General features: G+C 54.1%; 2 protein-coding genes across 12 annotated transcripts; one reads left to right on the top strand and one right to left on the bottom strand.

Moving 5' to 3' along the window:
• Positions 1-1249: 1249 nt before the first annotated feature.
• On the top strand, positions 1250-9949 carry Plekhh3 (pleckstrin homology domain containing, family H (with MyTH4 domain) member 3). Of its 10 annotated transcripts, none has more exons than XR_003949397.1 (13): positions 1250-1903; positions 3931-3986; positions 4334-4413; positions 4519-4710; positions 4796-4953; positions 5058-5178; positions 5968-6274; positions 6937-7144; positions 7441-7568; positions 7837-7969; positions 8157-8590; positions 8931-9122; positions 9564-9949. XR_003949397.1 is itself a non-coding variant. In XM_030245871.1 (13 exons), exons 6-13 carry the CDS (start codon positions 5137-5139, stop codon positions 9747-9749), a joined length of 1719 nt encoding a protein of 572 aa, XP_030101731.1. In that variant the 5' UTR covers positions 1251-1903; positions 3931-3986; positions 4334-4413; positions 4519-4710; positions 4796-4953; positions 5058-5136; the 3' UTR covers positions 9750-9949. The 10 variants fall into 10 exon arrangements, 4 of the variants coding, with proteins under 4 accessions (XP_030101731.1, NP_001333698.1, NP_666142.1 ...); XR_388417.4 differs by having other exon boundaries at positions 7441-7577; XM_030245871.1 differs by having other exon boundaries at positions 1251-1903; positions 5913-6274; positions 7441-7577; positions 8157-8615.
• Positions 9950-10840: 891 nt separating this feature from the next.
• Positions 10841-16754, bottom strand: Tubg2 (tubulin, gamma 2). 2 transcript variants are annotated; one of them, NM_134028.2, is made up of 11 exons: positions 16460-16744; positions 16068-16180; positions 15708-15875; positions 15108-15176; positions 14766-14845; positions 13493-13619; positions 12485-12571; positions 12232-12381; positions 11682-11834; positions 11440-11601; positions 10841-11223 (listed from the first exon to the last, which is right to left on the bottom strand). In NM_134028.2, the coding sequence occupies exons 1-11, from the start codon at positions 16506-16508 to the stop codon at positions 11026-11028; spliced, it is 1356 nt and encodes a 451-aa protein (NP_598789.1). In that variant the 5' UTR covers positions 16509-16744; the 3' UTR covers positions 10841-11025. The 2 variants fall into 2 exon arrangements, with proteins under 2 accessions (NP_598789.1, XP_006531980.1); XM_006531917.3 differs by lacking the exon at positions 16068-16180 and having other exon boundaries at positions 16460-16754.
• Positions 16755-17489: the final 735 nt, after the last annotated feature.

The following is a 17489-nucleotide window of genomic DNA, read 5'->3' as shown; positions in this document are numbered from 1 at the left end:
GGGAGGTTATAGTTGTGGTCTGGCCCTCAGAAATCTCAGCATACACCACTTCAATCTGGAAGTACCATAAGGATGGCTTCTAGAGATGGTGCATTGATTTCTGGTCCTTGCTTTGCACAACTGCCAGGATTGTGCTCCAATGAGACAGTTCTTCCCAGTTTAGAATTCGGTCAGCAAAGTCAGACCACCGCTCCAGCCTGGAGTCTAGGGGCAAAAAGGGCGTGGCGTCCCTAGGGAGGCGTTGGCCTGAAGTCTGCACTTCGTCCAGCCTAGCCTAGCCCAGCCCGGCTAGTCGTGTGTCCTAGAGCCTCTGGCGGTGTAAAAGACTTAAAAATTTGGCCTCTTGGAGTCAGAAACGAGGAGAAGCTCGAAAACTGCGCAGATCCTCCAAGAGGCGCACACTACCCACCGGAGCGGACCTGGAACCCTCCGCCCGTAACCGCGGGAATCGCCGCTGAGTCAGCAACGCGCTCGAGTATGTGCGCGCTCCCACTGTCTAAGCTGTAGCGCGAACCCCGCCCTGTATTCTTTAGCGCCCTTGTTAACCCCTTCTTGTTCAGAAATGCAGCATAGTCGCCCTGAGAGGCCTCTGATCTATTGATTTTCTTAAACCACAGAATCCCCGAGCATGCCAAACCACTCTCCCCATTCCAGTTCAATGCCCTGTAAATTCACTTTTATTTCAGATCTTTGTCTGAGGCTTCCAGGAGTTCCTTTCTCAGCTTTTTCATCTCAAAAGTGGAGGTGGCTAAGATCTAAATCTGGACCCTTTTAACTCCAAGGATGGAGCTGCCTTTGCAGCTAGCTAACTCTCTCACACGCAGGTGTGGAATGCCTTGAAGGTAGTAAGGCTCTTTGTAGGGATTCCAAGATGTGACAGGTAATCACAGGTCAATAGCCTAGCTTCCTTCCAGCTTTATGCCCTTCCTTTTCCAGACCTTCGAAAAGGGTTTTTTAATTTGCTGCTTGGTGAGCCAAGAGTTAAAACAAGAGCACGAAGGCGGTCCTACGTGACGCCACAGACACCCCGTGTCCGACCTCAGAAGCTCCCTCCCCAGTCCCCCCCCCCCCCGCCCCTCCCTACTGTCACTCAGCCAGAGACACATGATGCAACCCGCCGCGGTTTCAAGCTTGGGATTGGTCTCCCTGACCGGCGCCAGGAACAATGATTGGGCAGAGGAGGCTGTGACGCAACGTAGACCCTACCCTGTGAAGAAGGGAGGAGAAAAAGAACAGGGAAGGCGGAGGGAAGGAGGGGGGGCAGAGAGGGAGGCGGGGTCTGGGAACTCTGCCCGCGCCCCCAACGCGCCAGTCCCGGGGCTGCAGGGAGCGCAGCGCGCGCCGCCCGGGCCCCGGCCACCGGACGCCCTACCGGACACCACCCTCCTTGGAGCTTGGACAACCGCCCACCACGATTGCTGCACCAGACACTGCTCCTACAGAGCTGGACACTACAACGAACACTACTTCCCAGCTCCGGACATTGCTCCCGGCTCCCTTCCCCCGGCCCTGGACGCTATCTCCCCCCTCCTCTGCCCGGGCCCAGACAGCGAGCCCCCAGCGGGCTCTGGTGATAGTCCTTTTGCACCTCAGCGCTGGACACTGCCTCCTTCCGGCCCCCTTCTTTCCTCTCGTCACACCTCTTCTCTACCCAGTTCGGGTCGGAGTACCTCCAGTTTCTCAGATTCCCTGCTGCTCAGGCAACACTGCCTGCGCCCCCATTCCCAGGCTGCTCGCCCGGATGCCTCTCCCCGGGGGATTGTGGTGGCTTCTCTGCTGCCGTCGAGGCTTCACTCTTCTGCACCGGGACTACGGGGACGGCGAGCTTAGCGGGGACGGGGACGAAGACGAGGACGACGAGACCTTTGAGCTAAGGACCCCGAGTCCAGCGGGCGGCGGGAGGGTAAGTCTACAGGGATTTAGAACCGAGTTCAATCTTTCTCACTACAACCGGCCGTCACGCCTGAGCCTGCTCCATACTTGGGCCAAACGCAGTCCTCTTGGCCAACTGCAAATGTGGGGGAGATTCTTGTCTGAGGGCCAGAGCCCCGGGAGCTCCAGGGGCAAGTAGCCCTACTAGGGATGCGCCTGTGGGCTTCGCGCTGCACACAAGGCGCTGTCCACCTGCTGGGGGCCCTGAGGCAGAGGAGGCGTCACGCGTGGCCCAACCTGGCCCTGCCTCTCCCTTCCCTGCCGGGCCCGCGTCCCATCCCGTCTCCTTCCGCCTCCGCCAGAGCCAAGGAATGTGGCGAGGCCGGCTGGGCGGCTGGAACGCCTGGGTTCGCTCTGCTCTCAGTTCAAGAGCACTGGGGCCAGATGCGGGAGCTCCCACCGCAGTATCCTGGGCGAGGGCAAAAAGACATCCTAGAATTGGGGTCTGCATCAGGGACCCCACAAAGAAAAGGCTCGGGACGATGGCCCTTTGAGGACTTCTCATTATTCCGCCACTTAAGACAGAACTCTCTGCCTTCTCTGGTGAGGTTCCTGGGAAACCAGAGGGAATGGGTGAGGGTGACTTGGTGGCTGAAAATTTTTTTTAATCAAATCTCCTTTGGGAGAGAGACACTCAGGCACAGTTGGTGTGTAAGACCTCCATCTTTCGAGGAGACCTCTCTCACGTCCTTACCCACCAGAGGCAACCAGGCTTCTGTGTGCTGTGGCCTGGGTCCAGCTCCCATTTCCCCCCAACCCCGCTCAGGGGTCCCCAGCAAGTCCGGTGGCTCCATTCCTGGGTGGGGCGGGCGGCACCGCAGCCAGTGCAGGCGCCAGCACCTGGCGAGGCAGAGGGCAGATAAATATAGAGGGGAGGAGGAGGGAAGCAAGGGACTGAGATTAGGGGAGTTGTGGGGGGTGGGGTGGGGTGGGATCAGTACCTGCCCTCTGGTAGAGGGGTGGATAGCCCCACTCAGAACCTCCAGAAAAGAAACGGGTAGGCTCCCAGGGAAAGAGTGGGACCTGGGAGTCCCCAAGTTTCCCGCATGGATAGGATCCCTGTCAGATAGGCCATGGCCTCCCTCGTGCCCCACCTCCACCCCCTCCTAGGAGCTCAGGGACAGGTGTCCCTGGTCCTCCTCCCCCAACCCTCCTCCTGGCTTTAGCAGCCTGGGCGCAATGGGACCATGGCACAGTTCCTGTCTAGCTAGCTTGGCTCCGGGTTGATTTTGACCAACCTCAGACCCCAGGTTACAATTGAAGTTCCTAAGCAGGGGTTTGTGTATGAGAAGGGCAAAATTCCAAACCACCCTTGGTCTGAAGAGTATGCGCTTAGCAGCCTCTTGTCCTCCTGAGCCCCGGCAAGGGGGTAGTGTGTCCATTTCCTCCGGGACATTTGCAGAGTAACACACAAAGCTCTTAGAGAACATCTTCTATAAAAGAGTCCCTCTTCCCCTTCAGTCAACCCTGTAAACCACCCTTGCCCAGTCTTGGGTCCTGCTCTTTCCCTGAGAGCCCATCTTCTTCTTCCCTGGAGGTTCTGAGCAAGGAAGTCGGGGGAGGGTGTAAAGGAAAAAAATTGAAGAGGCTTCCATGGGTAGAAGGTACTTCATCACATCTCCAGTTTGAAAAATGGAGAAACTATGCCCCAGAGATGGGAGGGGACTTTTGCAAGGTATGGCAGGTGCTAAGTGGTCCAGCCTCTATCAGTGGAACCCAGGTTTCCTGACTCCCAGCCCACCCCCACCCCCACGGTTGCATTTTCAAGGGGTTAATGGATATAAGTCTAGAGCTTGTAGCTCCTGGGCATTTTCTAATGGTCCACAGAGACTTGTATGTAGAAGGGACAATCCCAGAGTGGCTCAGGCCCTTCCTGCCCGGTCACGGTCGGACTTCGGACACTCCTTCCTCAATCTAATGAGTGATGTCCTGGGCTCATTTGAAACCATTGGTGCTAGGGGTCAAGGCCTCTGAGTGTATTCTTGCTTATCTCCCTAGGGTTCCCTGGACGTTACTCTGACTCAGCCAACAAGGAATGGGCCCATCTCAGACAGGTGAGCTTCTACTCTGAGTCTCTTAGTTTGGATACTGCAGCTAGTTCTCAGGACCCCCTTCCTTGCATCTTCCCTCCCAAAGTTGTGCAATAAGGGAGAGGCCTTGTGCTGCCGGACGCTGTGGTTTGGCTGGGGTCCCGGGGGGGCGCGGTCCAGCCGGGGGCGCGGGGAGGAAGGGGGGGTCCTAGTTATTTCTGGTGCAAGGTCAGAACGGCTCCGCGGTTCCCACAGCCTGGAGGATGGGTGCCCAGCTTGGGAGCATGTACCCCTTGTAGTTTGGGGAACCCCTAATAAGGAGGCAGAGTGGAGGCCCTTAAGCCTCGCCCAATTTTTCATCTCTGGTCCAGACTGCAGGGCTGGGAAGAGACCTGGAGCCTCATCCCAGACAAGGGACTTCCGGAAGAGGACCCTGACATCATTGTGAAAGGTGGGAACACCTGGGCCCAATTTCGTAGGCCCTCAAACACAGCCCTCCTAGAAATAATGTCTTCTCTTATTAATCTCTTCTTCCCTATCTACCCCCAACCTTCAGGTTGGCTGTACCGGGAACCTCGTGGAGGAGGGGCAAGGCCATGGTTACTCCCACGCAGAGCCTGGTTTGTGCTCACCAGAGATTCCCTGGACCAGTTCAGCAGCAGCGGGAAGGGGGCAAGGCGACTCGGAAGCCTGGTCCTCACAAGCTTGTGCTCAGTGACTGGGCCGGAGCGTAGGCCCAAGGAGACTGGTGAGACATCTTAAGAATCTCCCTACCTAACTGGTAGGGGACCCGACAATCCCTGATTGCCCTCTGTGGCCTCTCTTTCCACCAGGTCTGTGGTCAGTCACTGTGTCTGGCCGGAAACACAGCATCCGCCTCTGCTCTCCGCGCCAGGCAGAGGCAGAGCGCTGGGGGGTAGCACTGCGGGAGGTGATTGCCTCCAAAGCTCCGCTGGAGACCCCTACCCAACTGCTGCTCAGGGACATCCAGGTAAGAGAGTTCTCCAATACGAACCAGCAGGGTTGTGGTCCTAGACACTTTCAGGGCTCATAGAGAGCTCCTTTCCTCTATCAAGTGACCCTCTTGACCTCTAGGAGAGCTGTGGAGACCCAGAAGCAGTGGCCCTCATCTACCGGCGGAACCCAATCCTGAGGCACACCAGTAGTGCCTTGTATGCCCCGCTCTTGCCCCTGCCCTATGAAGTCAGCGCTCCAGGTGAGTGAGTGAACCCTAGGTCAGTTCTCCTCGATGCCATGGGGTAAGGCTTGGGGATAAAAACTGGATAGCTGGGGGAAGCTTTACAGCCTCCAGGGTTCTCACCATCTCCTGACTTCTCAGAGTGTACATGGGTGGACCTGGAAGCAGTCTAGATTGGAGATCGGCAAAACCAGAACAGGCTAAGAACTCTGCCTCCCTCCAGCATCTACCCCTACGTGTCACATTCCGATTGCTTCCTTCAGAAGCATTTACACCTTCCTATCTTTCTCATTATACTCTTTAAGACTGGGACACATCACCTTTACAGGCAGTAGGAAAAATCACCCTTTTGTTGGAATTGTGCTGGCCTCATCTGGGGACACGTCTCTCCTCAAAGGGAGTACTGACTGGCCCAAGTCATAAAGCTAGAGGCTTACAGAATGCCAGGAACCCTGGTTTTTTGTTTCCAGAGCAGCTTTTCTTTTCTTTTTCTTTTTCTGGCTCACAGTGATGGCTCTGGGCACCCAGTTAAAGAATATGGGGGAGGGTTGGATATATATCCCCTAGACTTTCTCTTTTCCTTACTCGGAAAGGCTAAGCAGGGTAGAGAGAAGGGTTTTGCGGGAGGCAAAGGTTGAGGGTTTGGGTCTGTGGACCATTGCTTTTCCTTTTACTCGTACCCTCCTTTTCATGCCATCCCTTGTGCCCTTAAACTCCCTCTGACCTTCCTCTGGATCGTGCCTTCCTCCCAGGGCGCTGCTCTGTATCCCCTCTCCAAACCATCCCTCCACCCCCACCCTCCCGCAGGTCCAGGCTACGCACCCTTACGAGAGGAGGCAGTGAGGCTGTTCCTGGCACTGCAGGCGCTGGAGGGGGCACGGCGCCCAGGGCCCCTGATGCAGGGTGTGCTCCAGACCTGCCGGGACCTGCCTGCACTCCAGGACGAACTTTTCCTGCAGCTGGCTAAGCAGACCTCAGGTCCTGCAGGTCCCCCTGGGCTCCCTGCCACTCAAGATCCTGCAACCCTGCGATACTGGCAGCTTCTCACTTGCATGAGCTGCACCTTCCGGCCGGGGGGAGCTGTCCGAGGGCACCTCCTAGGGCATTTGGAAAGGTAAGAGCAGAGGCCTCAGCCAAAAAGCTACAGGGCTGGGAGAAAATGGCAGACTGATGTAATAGTTTGAGAAACGGAGAACCTAGATCTAAAGAAGGCATGAGAAATGCCCAAGAGCTGGCCTGGTGCTGATAATATATTCAGTACCTTCATGGGAATTACAAGATCATATCCCACGTGTGACCAGGTGAATCACAACAAGGTACTCCCTTTGGAAAAAAAATATATAAAAAGGCAGGATTTAAGGAAGCATACCAACGTGGTTGGATTTCAGATTTTAATCACCCCAAGATCATGGAGTTGGAGGAAGTAGGCTTGGCTATTGTAGGAGAGCAGGCAGGAGACTTCGAAAATAATTCAGGTCCATGTAAAATACCCAGACACATTAAGGTTGTAGTCAAGAAACATGAATTGTGAGGAGGAAACTGACCAGATGTGATAAATTTTTTTTCATTCTGGGCAACCGTACTTAGTTAGACCCACGAGCATGCTAAGCAGATATCGAGTTATGTATTTCCACCCTTGGTCGTGTAAAATAAATACAATGAAAGAAAGAGAGAGGGAGGGAGGGAGGGAGGGAGGGAGGGAGGAAGGAAGGAAGGAAGGAAAAAGGAAAGGAAGAAGCCCTTGAAACACTGGTCCTTGGATTCCCTCTATTTCAGGACGGAGCAGGCACTCCCAGACTCAGAACTGGCAGAATATGCACGCTTCATCCGGAAGGCTCTGGGCCGTACACGGGGCCGAGAGCTGGTGCCTTCACTAGCAGAGATTTCCGCACTGAGCAGAAGGCAGGAGCTGTTGTGTACTGTGCACTGTCCCGGAGCTGGAGCCTGTCCTGTGTCTATCGACTCCCACACTACAGCGGGAGAGGTGAGGAGGTCAAAGAAAGTTCCCACTGCTTCCACTTCTGAAACTCGCCTTCCAGCTTTGTTTGTTTGTTTACCTACGGTCCTGTTGGTTGAACTCAGGGTCTCCAGTACAGTATACACCCTTTTTAGCTTCTCATGCCCGACTCTGGCATTGTTTACCCCTAGTCTCGGATTTGTTTCGTTGGAAAGCCAGCAAATGGTGGTGACAAAAACTAAGGGACTCTCTCCAGTAGGATCAGCTCTTTCCAGAACTCTGTCTCGAGTTATCTGACTTTCCTCCACCTCCCTTTTTTCTAGGTGGCTCGAGAGTTGGTGGGCAGGCTAGGTTTGGCCCGGAGCCGGAACGCATTCGCTTTGTATGAGCAGCGAGGAGCCCAGGAGCGAGCCCTGGCTGGGGGGACCCTCGTGGCCGACGTGCTCACCAGGTTTGAGAAGTAAATGTCCAGCCCAAGCCCTGCGCTGTATTAGCCAATCCACTTAGCTTTTGTCTATCACTGAGCACGTTTATCTAGGCGTGCCAGTAGCTCCTTGATCCTCTGACAAGTCCTTACCCGCTGGTTGTGTGTAGTCTTATTTAAAAAGCTTGCCAGGGCCCCGCCCCCAAACCTGTCTTTGCCCCGCCCCTCCCACCCACTAGCCTGTGTCCCAAAGGCCCTGCTTCCCGGTCTCAATGCATCTTTTTCCCTTCTGCAGTTTGACTTCGGAGGAAGCCGGACTGGAGGACTCGCCGGACTGCGGGTGGAGACTGTGTCTTCGTCTTCACGGACCTCTGCACCCAGAAGGGCTATCTCCAGAGGGTCACGAATTGCCTTTCCTCTTTGAGCAGGTGGGATCTCTGGTTTTCACACCTCCAGGTCGACCACAGCTTGAACAACTCTTAATTTCCAACCATCTTCATTTAATTATTGTGGATACCCCATGGGAGATTTTCCCCAAACCCAAACCTCCCCAGATTCCGTACCGGGAGGTGTCTTTACAGCTTCTCCACTGACGCCGCATGCCTCCCCTTGCAGGCTCACGCTCTGCTGCTGCGCGGCCGGCCGCCCCCACCCGAGGACACGCTGCGCGCCCTGGCGGCGCTGCGCCTGCAGAGTTTGCACCGGGACTTTTCCCCGCGGGGACCCCTGCCGCTCCTGGACCGCCTGCTGCCACCCCCCATCCCGCCGCGCGAACAACCGCCGTGCCCTACCCGAAGGCCACCGCCCTCCGCTGCCCTGCTGGCCGGGGCGCTCTGGAGCCCCGGCCTGGCCAAGAGGCGGGCCGAGCGTGCCCGGCGCGGCGGAACCGGCCGCTCTACGGGAAGCACGGCCCAGGTGGGAGGTGGCGGCGCCAGCACGACGGCTGCGGTGCTGGGCGGCTGGAAGCGGCTGCGGGGCATGGGCCAAGCTGAAGCCATGGCTGCCTACCTGGCTCTAGCGGCGCAGTGTCCGGGGTTCGGCGCTGCTCGGTATGACGTTCTGGAGCTGAGCACGGTGAGGGGGAGAAGGGAGAAGGGGACTCTGGTGGTCCAAGCCCCCACCTTTATCCCAGGGCTACAGGCCTCCCCCTATACCCCACAATGGGGATCATTTCATAAGTCACATCTAGAACAGCTAGCTGCCCATCTCAAACCCCTAGGGGCTCAGGCTTTTGGGCTTGCACCTCCAGGTGCTTTTGGCCACGCCACACCTGTGCTGTCAGTCAAGGGTCAAGAAAGCTTCCCTTCCCGAATCACAGCCTTCTCCCTTACCAGAAATAAAGATGCAGCGGCCCCGCCTTCGACCCTGACCCCGCCCATCTCTCTGCAGGAGCCTGGTGGAGGTGCTCCACAGAAGCTCTGCCTGGGTCTGGGAGCAAAGGCCATGTCGCTCTCCAGGCCTGGTGAGACAGAACCCATCCACAGTGTCAGCTATGGTCATGTGGCCGCCTGCCAGCTAATAGGCCCTCACACCTTAGCACTGAGGGTGGGCGACAGCCAGCTCCTCCTGCAGAGTCCCCAGGTGAGAACAGGGGTTGCTGAAGAGACTTGACACTGGCGTATGTACAGCTGTGGATACTTGGGTTCCAGCTGTGGTCAGAAGCAAACTTAAGGAGCTTTCCAGGGATTTGGGGGAGTCAAATGATAGACTAAGATAGTAACAAGAGGAACTGGACAGGAAGCCACTGGAGAGTCCTGAAGCACCAGCTAAGTGGGGAGGGATGTTCACAAAGAGCCTTAAGATGTGGGCGGAACCACAAGAGAAAGGGCCTAGGGAAGACTGAGGCTAGCACTTGGGGGGGCGGGGCGCGTGGAGGGGACGGGTCTGAATGTGAGGGGAGAGAAGGTTGCCAGGCCTGGAGCATACAGGAACCTACCTAGCGGAACTCTAGAGCTTAGAAAGAAAACAGAAAAAGAGAGCCCAGTGGGCCCTGTTGCACACTGCCCTCTGCCCTCTTGTTAGGTGGAAGAGATCATGGAGCTGGTGAATGCCTACTTGGCCAACCCCTCCCCCGAGAGGCCCTGCCGCAGTGGCAGCAGCTCTGGTCCTCCAAGCCAAGACCTGCCGGACACCTCCCCTCCCAGCCAGCACCAAGTTCTGGAAGAGCCCCAGGGACAGTCTGGCTGCTTGAAGCAGCTGCAGGACTAAGCCTGCCAAGAGGTCAGGACTTTTCTTTTGCCTCCAGCCTGAGACCGGACTGCTCTGAGATTTGAGGCAACCATGGACCCTTTTTTTGGCCCTGCAGGGACAGGGTACACCCACACCCGAGGGCAGCAATGGGTGTGGACAGTTTTCTAGTTTGTTTCTTAATTTATTTGTAGAAGAAAAAAAATCGTTATTTACACAAAGCCTTCCTGTGGGAGTGTTGTCGGTGGGAAAAGTTGGAGTTCCTTGGCTCAGAACAACCCCCCCTTTCCAGGACACCCACACACTGGGCTTTTACCAGGCACTGAGCAGGGAGTCTGGATACCACAGAGCTCCGCCTTCCTTGACCTTCGGGATTTAACCTCCTCCTGGCCACTATGCCATCTTAGGATGGTGGGTGGGGCAGGCAAAAAGGCAATACTGGAAGCTGGCAATTACTCACCCTCTGTTCGCCATTGAGTGGTAGGAGGGTGGCCTCCTGTCATCCCTGGCCTGCAAGGACAGTGAATCATCCAGACAGGCACTACCCAGGTCCTCCCTTGGTGTTCATTCAGCTCCTGGGCCCCATCTGGTTGCCCCATGCTTTAAGAATGAATTGGAAAGATGGCTGGGGCCTCGCGCAGTTGTAAACATCTCTGGTGTGACAGATGCAGGCCTACTATCAGATTCTTATCCTTTCAGGTTGGTTAAGTCCTCCAGGACCTGGACTGAGTTCCTGGAGATGCTGGTGGTCCTGAGTAATGGGACTCCTATGTCCTAGCTACTCTGATTCGCTCAGAACACCATGGCATCTTTGCCCCTCGACCCTGTATCTCTTCCTTGAGTATAAGAGAATAAGGCAAACATGGCCCAACTGGGAACAGAGGTGTAGGCACTGAGGTGACAATAGGTCAGGAACTTTCAGTAGTCCTGAGAGAAGGGCTGACCCCTAGGAAAACAGGCGGGTTCGAGGTGAGGCAGGGAACAGTGGAAATACACTACGACCTGGGCTAAGGAGTGTGCGCGTTGGAGCAGGTGAGGGCCAGCCTACTGTCACGTGCCTGGACGTGGAAGGTGTGCTCACCCAGCCTCCAGAGTCACAAACAAAGCTCTGCTCAATGCATCATCACGCTTTATTTATTAGAACTTAACCAAGCCAGCCAAGCGCCAGGGGTGAAAAGGAAGACAGGAACAGTTCCTAAATTGCACATGAACACAAAAATGTGAGGCGAAGTTGGGTCAGAGGGTCTGGGCGTGGTGGGGACTGTGCTTCTTGTCCAGGGGACAGCAGAGAGTAGAGTCACTGCTCCTGGGTACCCCAGGAGATGTAGTCCGGCCGGGTGGCCGCGTGGTACTCGTCAATGAGTTCCTGCACCACCTCCCTCGATCTGTGCATCTCCTCAAAGTTGTCCTTGAAGATGTCCTCCTTGCGAAACTGTTCCAGGAAGGCCCCCCGCTTCCACAGTTTGTCATACTGCTGGCAGGAACTTTCAAAAAGCTAGAGGGAAAGAGAGCTTCAGAATGGCACCCAACACAGGACACAGACCTCTAGGGGCAGACGGGGAGGAGGGAGCAAATGACAGTAGGGAGTGGAGCAGAATGGCCAAAGACCAGGAGCTAGGGGTGTGGCTCAGAGCAGGGAGAGCTGCCTACCATTCCTGAAGCCCTGGGATTGATTCCCAGTAACAAAAAGACAACAGGAGGCTGCGCTCACCGAGGAGATACTGGTGTGGTTGGCCATCATGAGCCCGCTGACCCGGTGGGCTGAGGGCAGGTAGGGAGACTTCCTTGACAGGGCCACCTGGATGCTGGCTGGGCCCCAGGGAATGAAGTTGGCCAGTTTCCTTTCCCGGATCCTCTGCAGGCTCTTGTGGACCTGGGGTGGGCAGAGAGTGGGTGGTTGCTGCTGGCAACCATCCTGTGGGCCTGAGGCTAGGGTGAAGGGGCCTCCCTTACCTGGGTGGGGTCTACCTCTCCCTGGATGATGTTGAGGATGGCGATGTAGCAGTGGTTGGTCTGACGATCCCGACCTGTGGACACCATCACATTCTTGGGCTGTAGCAGGCGCCTCATGACATCCAGGACTGTTGTCTTCCTCACACTGGCCACCTGAGAGAACGGGGTTCAGAGACCTGGTCATCAGTCAGGGAGGAACCCAGAGATGCATGGACAGAGGAAGAGAGTCAACTCTGTCCCCATCAGCTTGCAGGTGGCGTGGTCTCTGGGGACAGTCTTTAGATCAGGTCTGGGCTGAGTCTCTGCTGTGGGATCAGGATCACGGCTCTCAGCTCACCAATCCCATGCCCTTGAGCAGTGAGCTATTTTATTATCCCAGTGGGCACTGCTCCTGCAGGAGCCAAAGGTGGTACAAAGCGGAGGGGGAGGGGCAGGTTGCAAGTTGGTGGCAGTCAGTCCCTGAGTATAGAATCTGGGGAGGAGGGTGGAGAAGAGCTTCGAAGAGCAGCTCCTGGAGAGTATGGGAAAGGGACACCGAGGGAGCTCTTACTGACTGGTCCGTGGTGAGGGGGGTGTAGCCAGTCATGAGGAAGTGGAGCCGAGGGGTGGGAATGAGCGAGGCGATGAGGCCGATGAGGTCATTGTTCATGTATCCAGGGTAGCGCAGGGTGGTGGTGCTGGCTGACATGATGGTGGACACCTGGGAACAGATACTGTGTTATGGGGCTTGGTGGAGGTGGAATGTCCCTCCTCTGATGACCCTCTCGCAGAGAGAGGGCTTGCCCTCCAGGAGGGGGGCTCACCAGCTGGTTGATCTGGGAGAAGGATGGGTTCTGGATGTGTAGGCGGTCTGTGGCGATCCGGTTCAGGGCTGTGTTGTCCAGCACCACCTGACAGGATACAGGGGCTCTATAACACCTTTTGAGGCAAAAGGGGACCTTGAAATAAGATAATGCTTAATGTCTATAAACTCCCAAACTAGGAAGTGGATTTGCTACCTTTAAAGAAACATTCTATCTCTAGGGTACCATGAGATTTTGTAATGACATGACACAACACTGTAAACAAATACGTGCATGTTCCCAATGTGCCTTGGCTCTGGAGACTACAGCCATTGGGCCACCCTAGGGCCTGTAGTTCAGTGAAAAAGCAATTATTTAAACAAGGCTGGAGGTATAGCTTGGATTTAGTCTCTTTTACCGATAAATACAGCAGACATGGCACACACACTTATATTTCCAATTAGGAGGCTGAGGCAGGAGGATCACAAGTTTGAGGTCAGCAAGGGCAGATTTAGTAAAAATCCTGCTTCATTTCATTTTTAGTCTTGAGACTAGATCTCAGTCCATAGCTCAGACTGGCTTGGAACTTAATTATGTAGCCCAGGCTATCCTTGAACGAATAATGATCCCTCTGACTCAGCCTACTGAAAAATGGAATTATAGGCATAAACCACCACACCCACCTAAGACACTTTAAACTAATAAAGTAAGACAAGTTTAGTTAAAAATATACCCAAAGGGATCTGGCCTTGCCTGAATAATGGGGGAAGGTTTGCTACTAAAGTGACCTTTGAGTTCAAGCATAGATGACACTGAATAGGCAAAATGGGGTATATAATGGGATAGGGGGATACTCTCTTGAAAGTTTTGGTGCCCCAAAATCCTGGAAGCAACTTGGAAATTAGGATCTTAGTTCTTGGCCCTCATGTCATGGCTTTGCTGAGTGTTTTATGTGAGCCAGGGCCAGAGAAGGGCCAGGGGAAGTCTCAGAAGGTGAGCTAAGTCCTGGCTCAGTCTTCCTTTGCTCACCACGCAGTCCGCATTCTGGGTCAGCCTCTTTAGTGTGAGGAGGGAGTTGTAGGGCTGGACCACTACATCACTCATCTCGTCCTGGTTGGGAAACACTGAGTATGTCTGCACCAATTTCTTGGGGTACCTAAGGGCAAAGAAGAGAGAGCATGAAAAGAGATTATCTGGGAATTCTGCTTTAGTTCCTGTTACTGTGACAAATACCTCAGCCAAAAGCTGAGGAGGAAAGGGCTTATTTGGCTTTCAGTTCCAGGTTACAACGCATTCTTTCTGGGAAGTTAAAGCAGGATGTCCACAGTCAAGGGCAGAGGGGATAAACGTGTGGATCCTTGCCTGCTGGCTGGCTCTTTTATGCTGTGCAGGAATTCCTGCCTAGGGAATAGTGCCGCCTACAACAGGCCAGGTCTTCCTGTATCAATTAGCAATCAAGACAGTCCCTTCCAGACAAGCCAGCAGGACAGCTTGATGAGTAAATAACTCATCAAAACTGTCTTCTTATTGACTGGTGAGGTGTTGGCATGGGCGTGCATATGTATATATGTATATATGTATGTATTGGCTATTTTATTTATTTATTTATTTTTTACCTCTACTTCCCTTCCAATCTTTATTCCACCCTGATCCCTCCCAATGCCCCAACACTAGATGGGGAGAAAGAAATCTAGAGGGAAAAGGGGGCATAGCCCTCTTTAGACTACTTCCTGCTGATTAGGGTTGTTGAGTTTCTTGAGGCCAGGTCAATCGTCATGTCAGGGTTATCTCCAGCTTCTTGTCAACCAACAACAGCAACCAGAACCATGGGGGCTTGGGGAGGGGAGTAGCAGCCTCCCCTCGGGGATCCCTGCCCCTCCCTCTCAGGCCTCTGGCATTTACTCTCTCTCCAGATTCCTCAGAACCAAACTATCTGCAGATGGCAAAGATCATGCCCCTGCTAGTGCAGGAGGCAAATCACAACCACCCGCTGTGAAGCAGCCTCTTAGCTCACACCTGGGATTAAAACAAAACTATTCATGGAATATAACTGAGTTTTAAAAGAAACCCAAATTCTCACTACAGTAAGGTGACTCAGTGGGTAAGGTAAAGATGCCTGCCACCACTCTTAATGACCTCAGTGGTTCCTGAGCTCCGCAAGGTGAAAGAGAACCAACCCAAGCACACTGTCCTCTGACTTCCACTTGTATGCATCGACAGGTATGCCTCTCCCAAAATAAACAACAATGTAAACCAGCCCAAAGAGTCAAGACTAATGATCTCTCCTTAAACACAGGCTTACCTGTCGTTCAGTCGCTCTAAGAGGTAGGAGCCCAGACCAGAACCTGTCCCCCCAGCAATGGAGTGACATAGCACAAATCCCTGAATAGAGAGAGAGAGAAAGATAGTGGCCAGGTATCTCAGAGACTTCAGCCTTGTCTCTGAGGCTCCTTGGAAAGACTCAGAGACCCAAGAGAAGCTTAATAACGGACAGCACTGAGATTCTGATTTCCCAAGGCAGTGGCTTAGTCACCTTAATGCGCTCTATATGATGTCCCCAAATGAATGCGGAGTTGAATGTTTCACGTGATTGAATCATGCCTGATCTTTCCCCCCAGCATGCTTCACTGTTGAAGATCCTCACCTCTAGACTGTCACTTCCATCTGCTTCTCGGTCTATAATGTCAAAGATGTCCTCGTGAATTTTCTCACCCTGTATGTAGACATGGGGAAGGGAAAGTCAGACCAAAGGTTCTTTCTTCTCAGCACCAAGATCTCCACCCATTGTCTCCGTTGCCATCCTGAAACTGAGCTTCCCAACCAGAATCTCTCTCAACCCAGAAATGCTACTTTGTGAACGATTTGCATAAAATTTACATAACCTTCCCTAGCAGTCCCTCCTCTCAACATACCCATTTGTCTCTTTATTTCTTTCTTTTTTTTTTTTTTTTTTTTTTTTTTTTAAAGATTTATTTATTATTATATGTAAATACACTGTAGCTGTCTTCAGACACACCAGAAGAGGGAGTCAGATCTTGTTAGGGATGGTTGTGAGCCACCATGTGGTTGCTGGGATTTGAACTCTGGACCTTCAGAAGAGCAGTCGGGTGCTCCTACCCACTGAGCCATCTCACCAGCCCCCGTCTCTTTATTTCTTGCAAGTCTAACCTGGACGGATCCCCAGACTGGCTTGAGCCTTTCCTTATCCTAGGCTAGGATTACCAAGGAACTCTAGGAGTGACACCTGGGAGAATCCTCTGCCCCAGTTGTTGCCAGCTCCTCCGCCATGCTCCGACAGGTAGATGTTCTCCGGGTTGTAGAGCTTAGCATAGGAGGAGTTGAGGATGGAATGGATCACCCGGGGCTCCAGGTCCAGCAGCACAGCCCGGGGGATGTAGTGCTCATCATCTGCCTGTCAGAGGTAAGCCAGGATGGGTCAAGTCCTGAAGCCTCCCAACTCTGGCTCCTGCAGGCCCTCCCTTAAGATAGCCACTCTGTTCCCATCCATCCACTCAGAGAGTTTCCCAGCACCAGATCGCGCTGCCAGTCCCTTCAGGTCCCCATGGTCCTGGTCAAGTCACTGGGGGGGAGGGGCGGGGGGCACCTGGTAGAAAAAGACATCCTTTCGGTCAGTGCCCTCGGTGGCGAACTCCTCTACGATGCCCTCGGGGCTGATTCCATGTTCAGCACACAGCTGTTTCCAGAACTCGAACCCAACTGGGGGAGGAGGAAGAGGCCCAAGTCTGCTACAGCTTTAAGGCCTGAGGAGCCCAGGCTCAGAGGCTATTACATTCCAGAAGGTGACCCAAGACACCTGGGTCTGGAAGTTGTCACAGCCCAGGGCTAAGGAGGCAGCTCTTGCCTGGATCATCATGCGCAATAGAAAAGGTGGATCATGGGAAGGACAAAGGGGATTGATGGGTACCAGGCACTTGAGTGCAGCCTGAGGGATTGAACCAGAGGGATAGAAGCGGGGCACCGTGGTCGCTTGCTCACTCTGGTTGCCGCACTGGCCCAGCTGCAGGGTGATGATCTCCCGGGGCATCGCCGATCAGACCTAGCTCGTCCGCCCCGGCCTGGCGGCGGGGGTCACGACTGAGAGGAACTCCTGCCAGCCGGAGGCGCAGGACATGGGGAACGCGCTGTCGACTGATGTTTTGACGCGGGCGCTGGGTCTGCGCGTGTGCAGTGTGGGCCTCTCCGCAGCCGGCGGGCGGCAGAGCCCATCCTGGGCATCATTTTCTCTCTTAGCAATTGCAGCTGGAATTCAGCACAGGCGCAGAGCGAGGCCACGCTTCCTGTCACTATGTGCGCTTGCGCACGGTAACATTTGGCCAGCCGAGGATCCCCAGGGGTGTGGGGGAGGGAAGGGAGAAGTGGCCAGGTGGATGCACCAAGTGTGGGAGTCACCTGCCTACACCTGCCGGATATGCTAAATTGAGGGGCTACATTTAAGCCAACTCTTTTCAAGTGAGCATGCAAGGGAAGTGCTACTATATGTGGGTGTACATGTATGTGTGTTTACATATATTCTTTTTTTTTTTTTCTTTTTGGTTTTTCAAGACAGGTTTCTCTGTGTAGCCTTGTCTGTCCTGGAACTCACTCTATAGACCAGACTGCCTCAAACTCATAGATCTGCCTACCTCAGCCTCCCGAGTGCTGGGATTAAAAGCGTTCAGCTATTTTCATATTCTTACACTATGAAAAATACAAAGTTTGTCAGCTGGGACCAGGTGTGGTGGCTCGTGCCTTTAATCCCCAGCACTTGGGAGACAGTGGGAGGCAGATCTCTGTGAGTTCTAGGTCATCCTGTTTAGTGAATATCAGGCCAGCTGGAGCTACATAGTGAGACCCTGGGTAATAAAATAAGTCATCTCAGGCTGGCAGGTGTCATAAAGGCCCTTACTGCCAAGCCTGACCACATCGGAGTTTGATTGCAGGGTCCTCATGGTGGAAATAAGGAATCAAGAACGAACTCCTGGATTATCCTTTGACCTCTCTATATGCGTACTCTTGGAGTATGCAA

This window comes from Mus musculus, chromosome 11 (assembly GCF_000001635.26).
Source record: "Mus musculus strain C57BL/6J chromosome 11, GRCm38.p6 C57BL/6J".
In the NCBI taxonomy this organism is placed as follows: domain Eukaryota; kingdom Metazoa; phylum Chordata; class Mammalia; order Rodentia; family Muridae; genus Mus; species Mus musculus.
The sequence above is the reverse complement of the archived record's forward strand: the minus strand, read 5'-3'. Positions and strand labels throughout refer to the sequence as shown.

What these genes read in the sequence shown, in the direction of transcription:
- Plekhh3 (NM_146030.2), top strand. Translation starts at nt 1,742, where the DNA reads ATGCCTCTCCCCGGGGGATTGTGGTGGCTTCTCTGCTGCCGTCGAGGC. An exon ending in GCGTAGGCCCAAGGAGACTG is followed by an intron (nt 4,711 to 4,795) that starts GTGAGACATCTT and finishes TCTTTCCACCAG; the next exon opens with GTCTGTGGTCAGTCACTGTG. An exon ending in ACGTTCTGGAGCTGAGCACG is followed by an intron (nt 8,616 to 8,930) that starts GTGAGGGGGAGA and finishes ATCTCTCTGCAG; the next exon opens with GAGCCTGGTGGAGGTGCTCC.
- Tubg2 (NM_134028.2), bottom strand. Translation starts at nt 16,508, where the DNA reads ATGCCCCGGGAGATCATCACCCTGCAGCTGGGCCAGTGCGGCAACCAG. An exon ending in ATGGAAGTGACAGTCTAGAG is followed by an intron (nt 14,846 to 15,107) that starts GTGAGGATCTTC and finishes CTCTCTATTCAG; the next exon opens with GGATTTGTGCTATGTCACTC. An exon ending in TTAGAGCGACTGAACGACAG is followed by an intron (nt 13,620 to 14,765) that starts GTAAGCCTGTGT and finishes CTTTGCCCTTAG; the next exon opens with GTACCCCAAGAAATTGGTGC.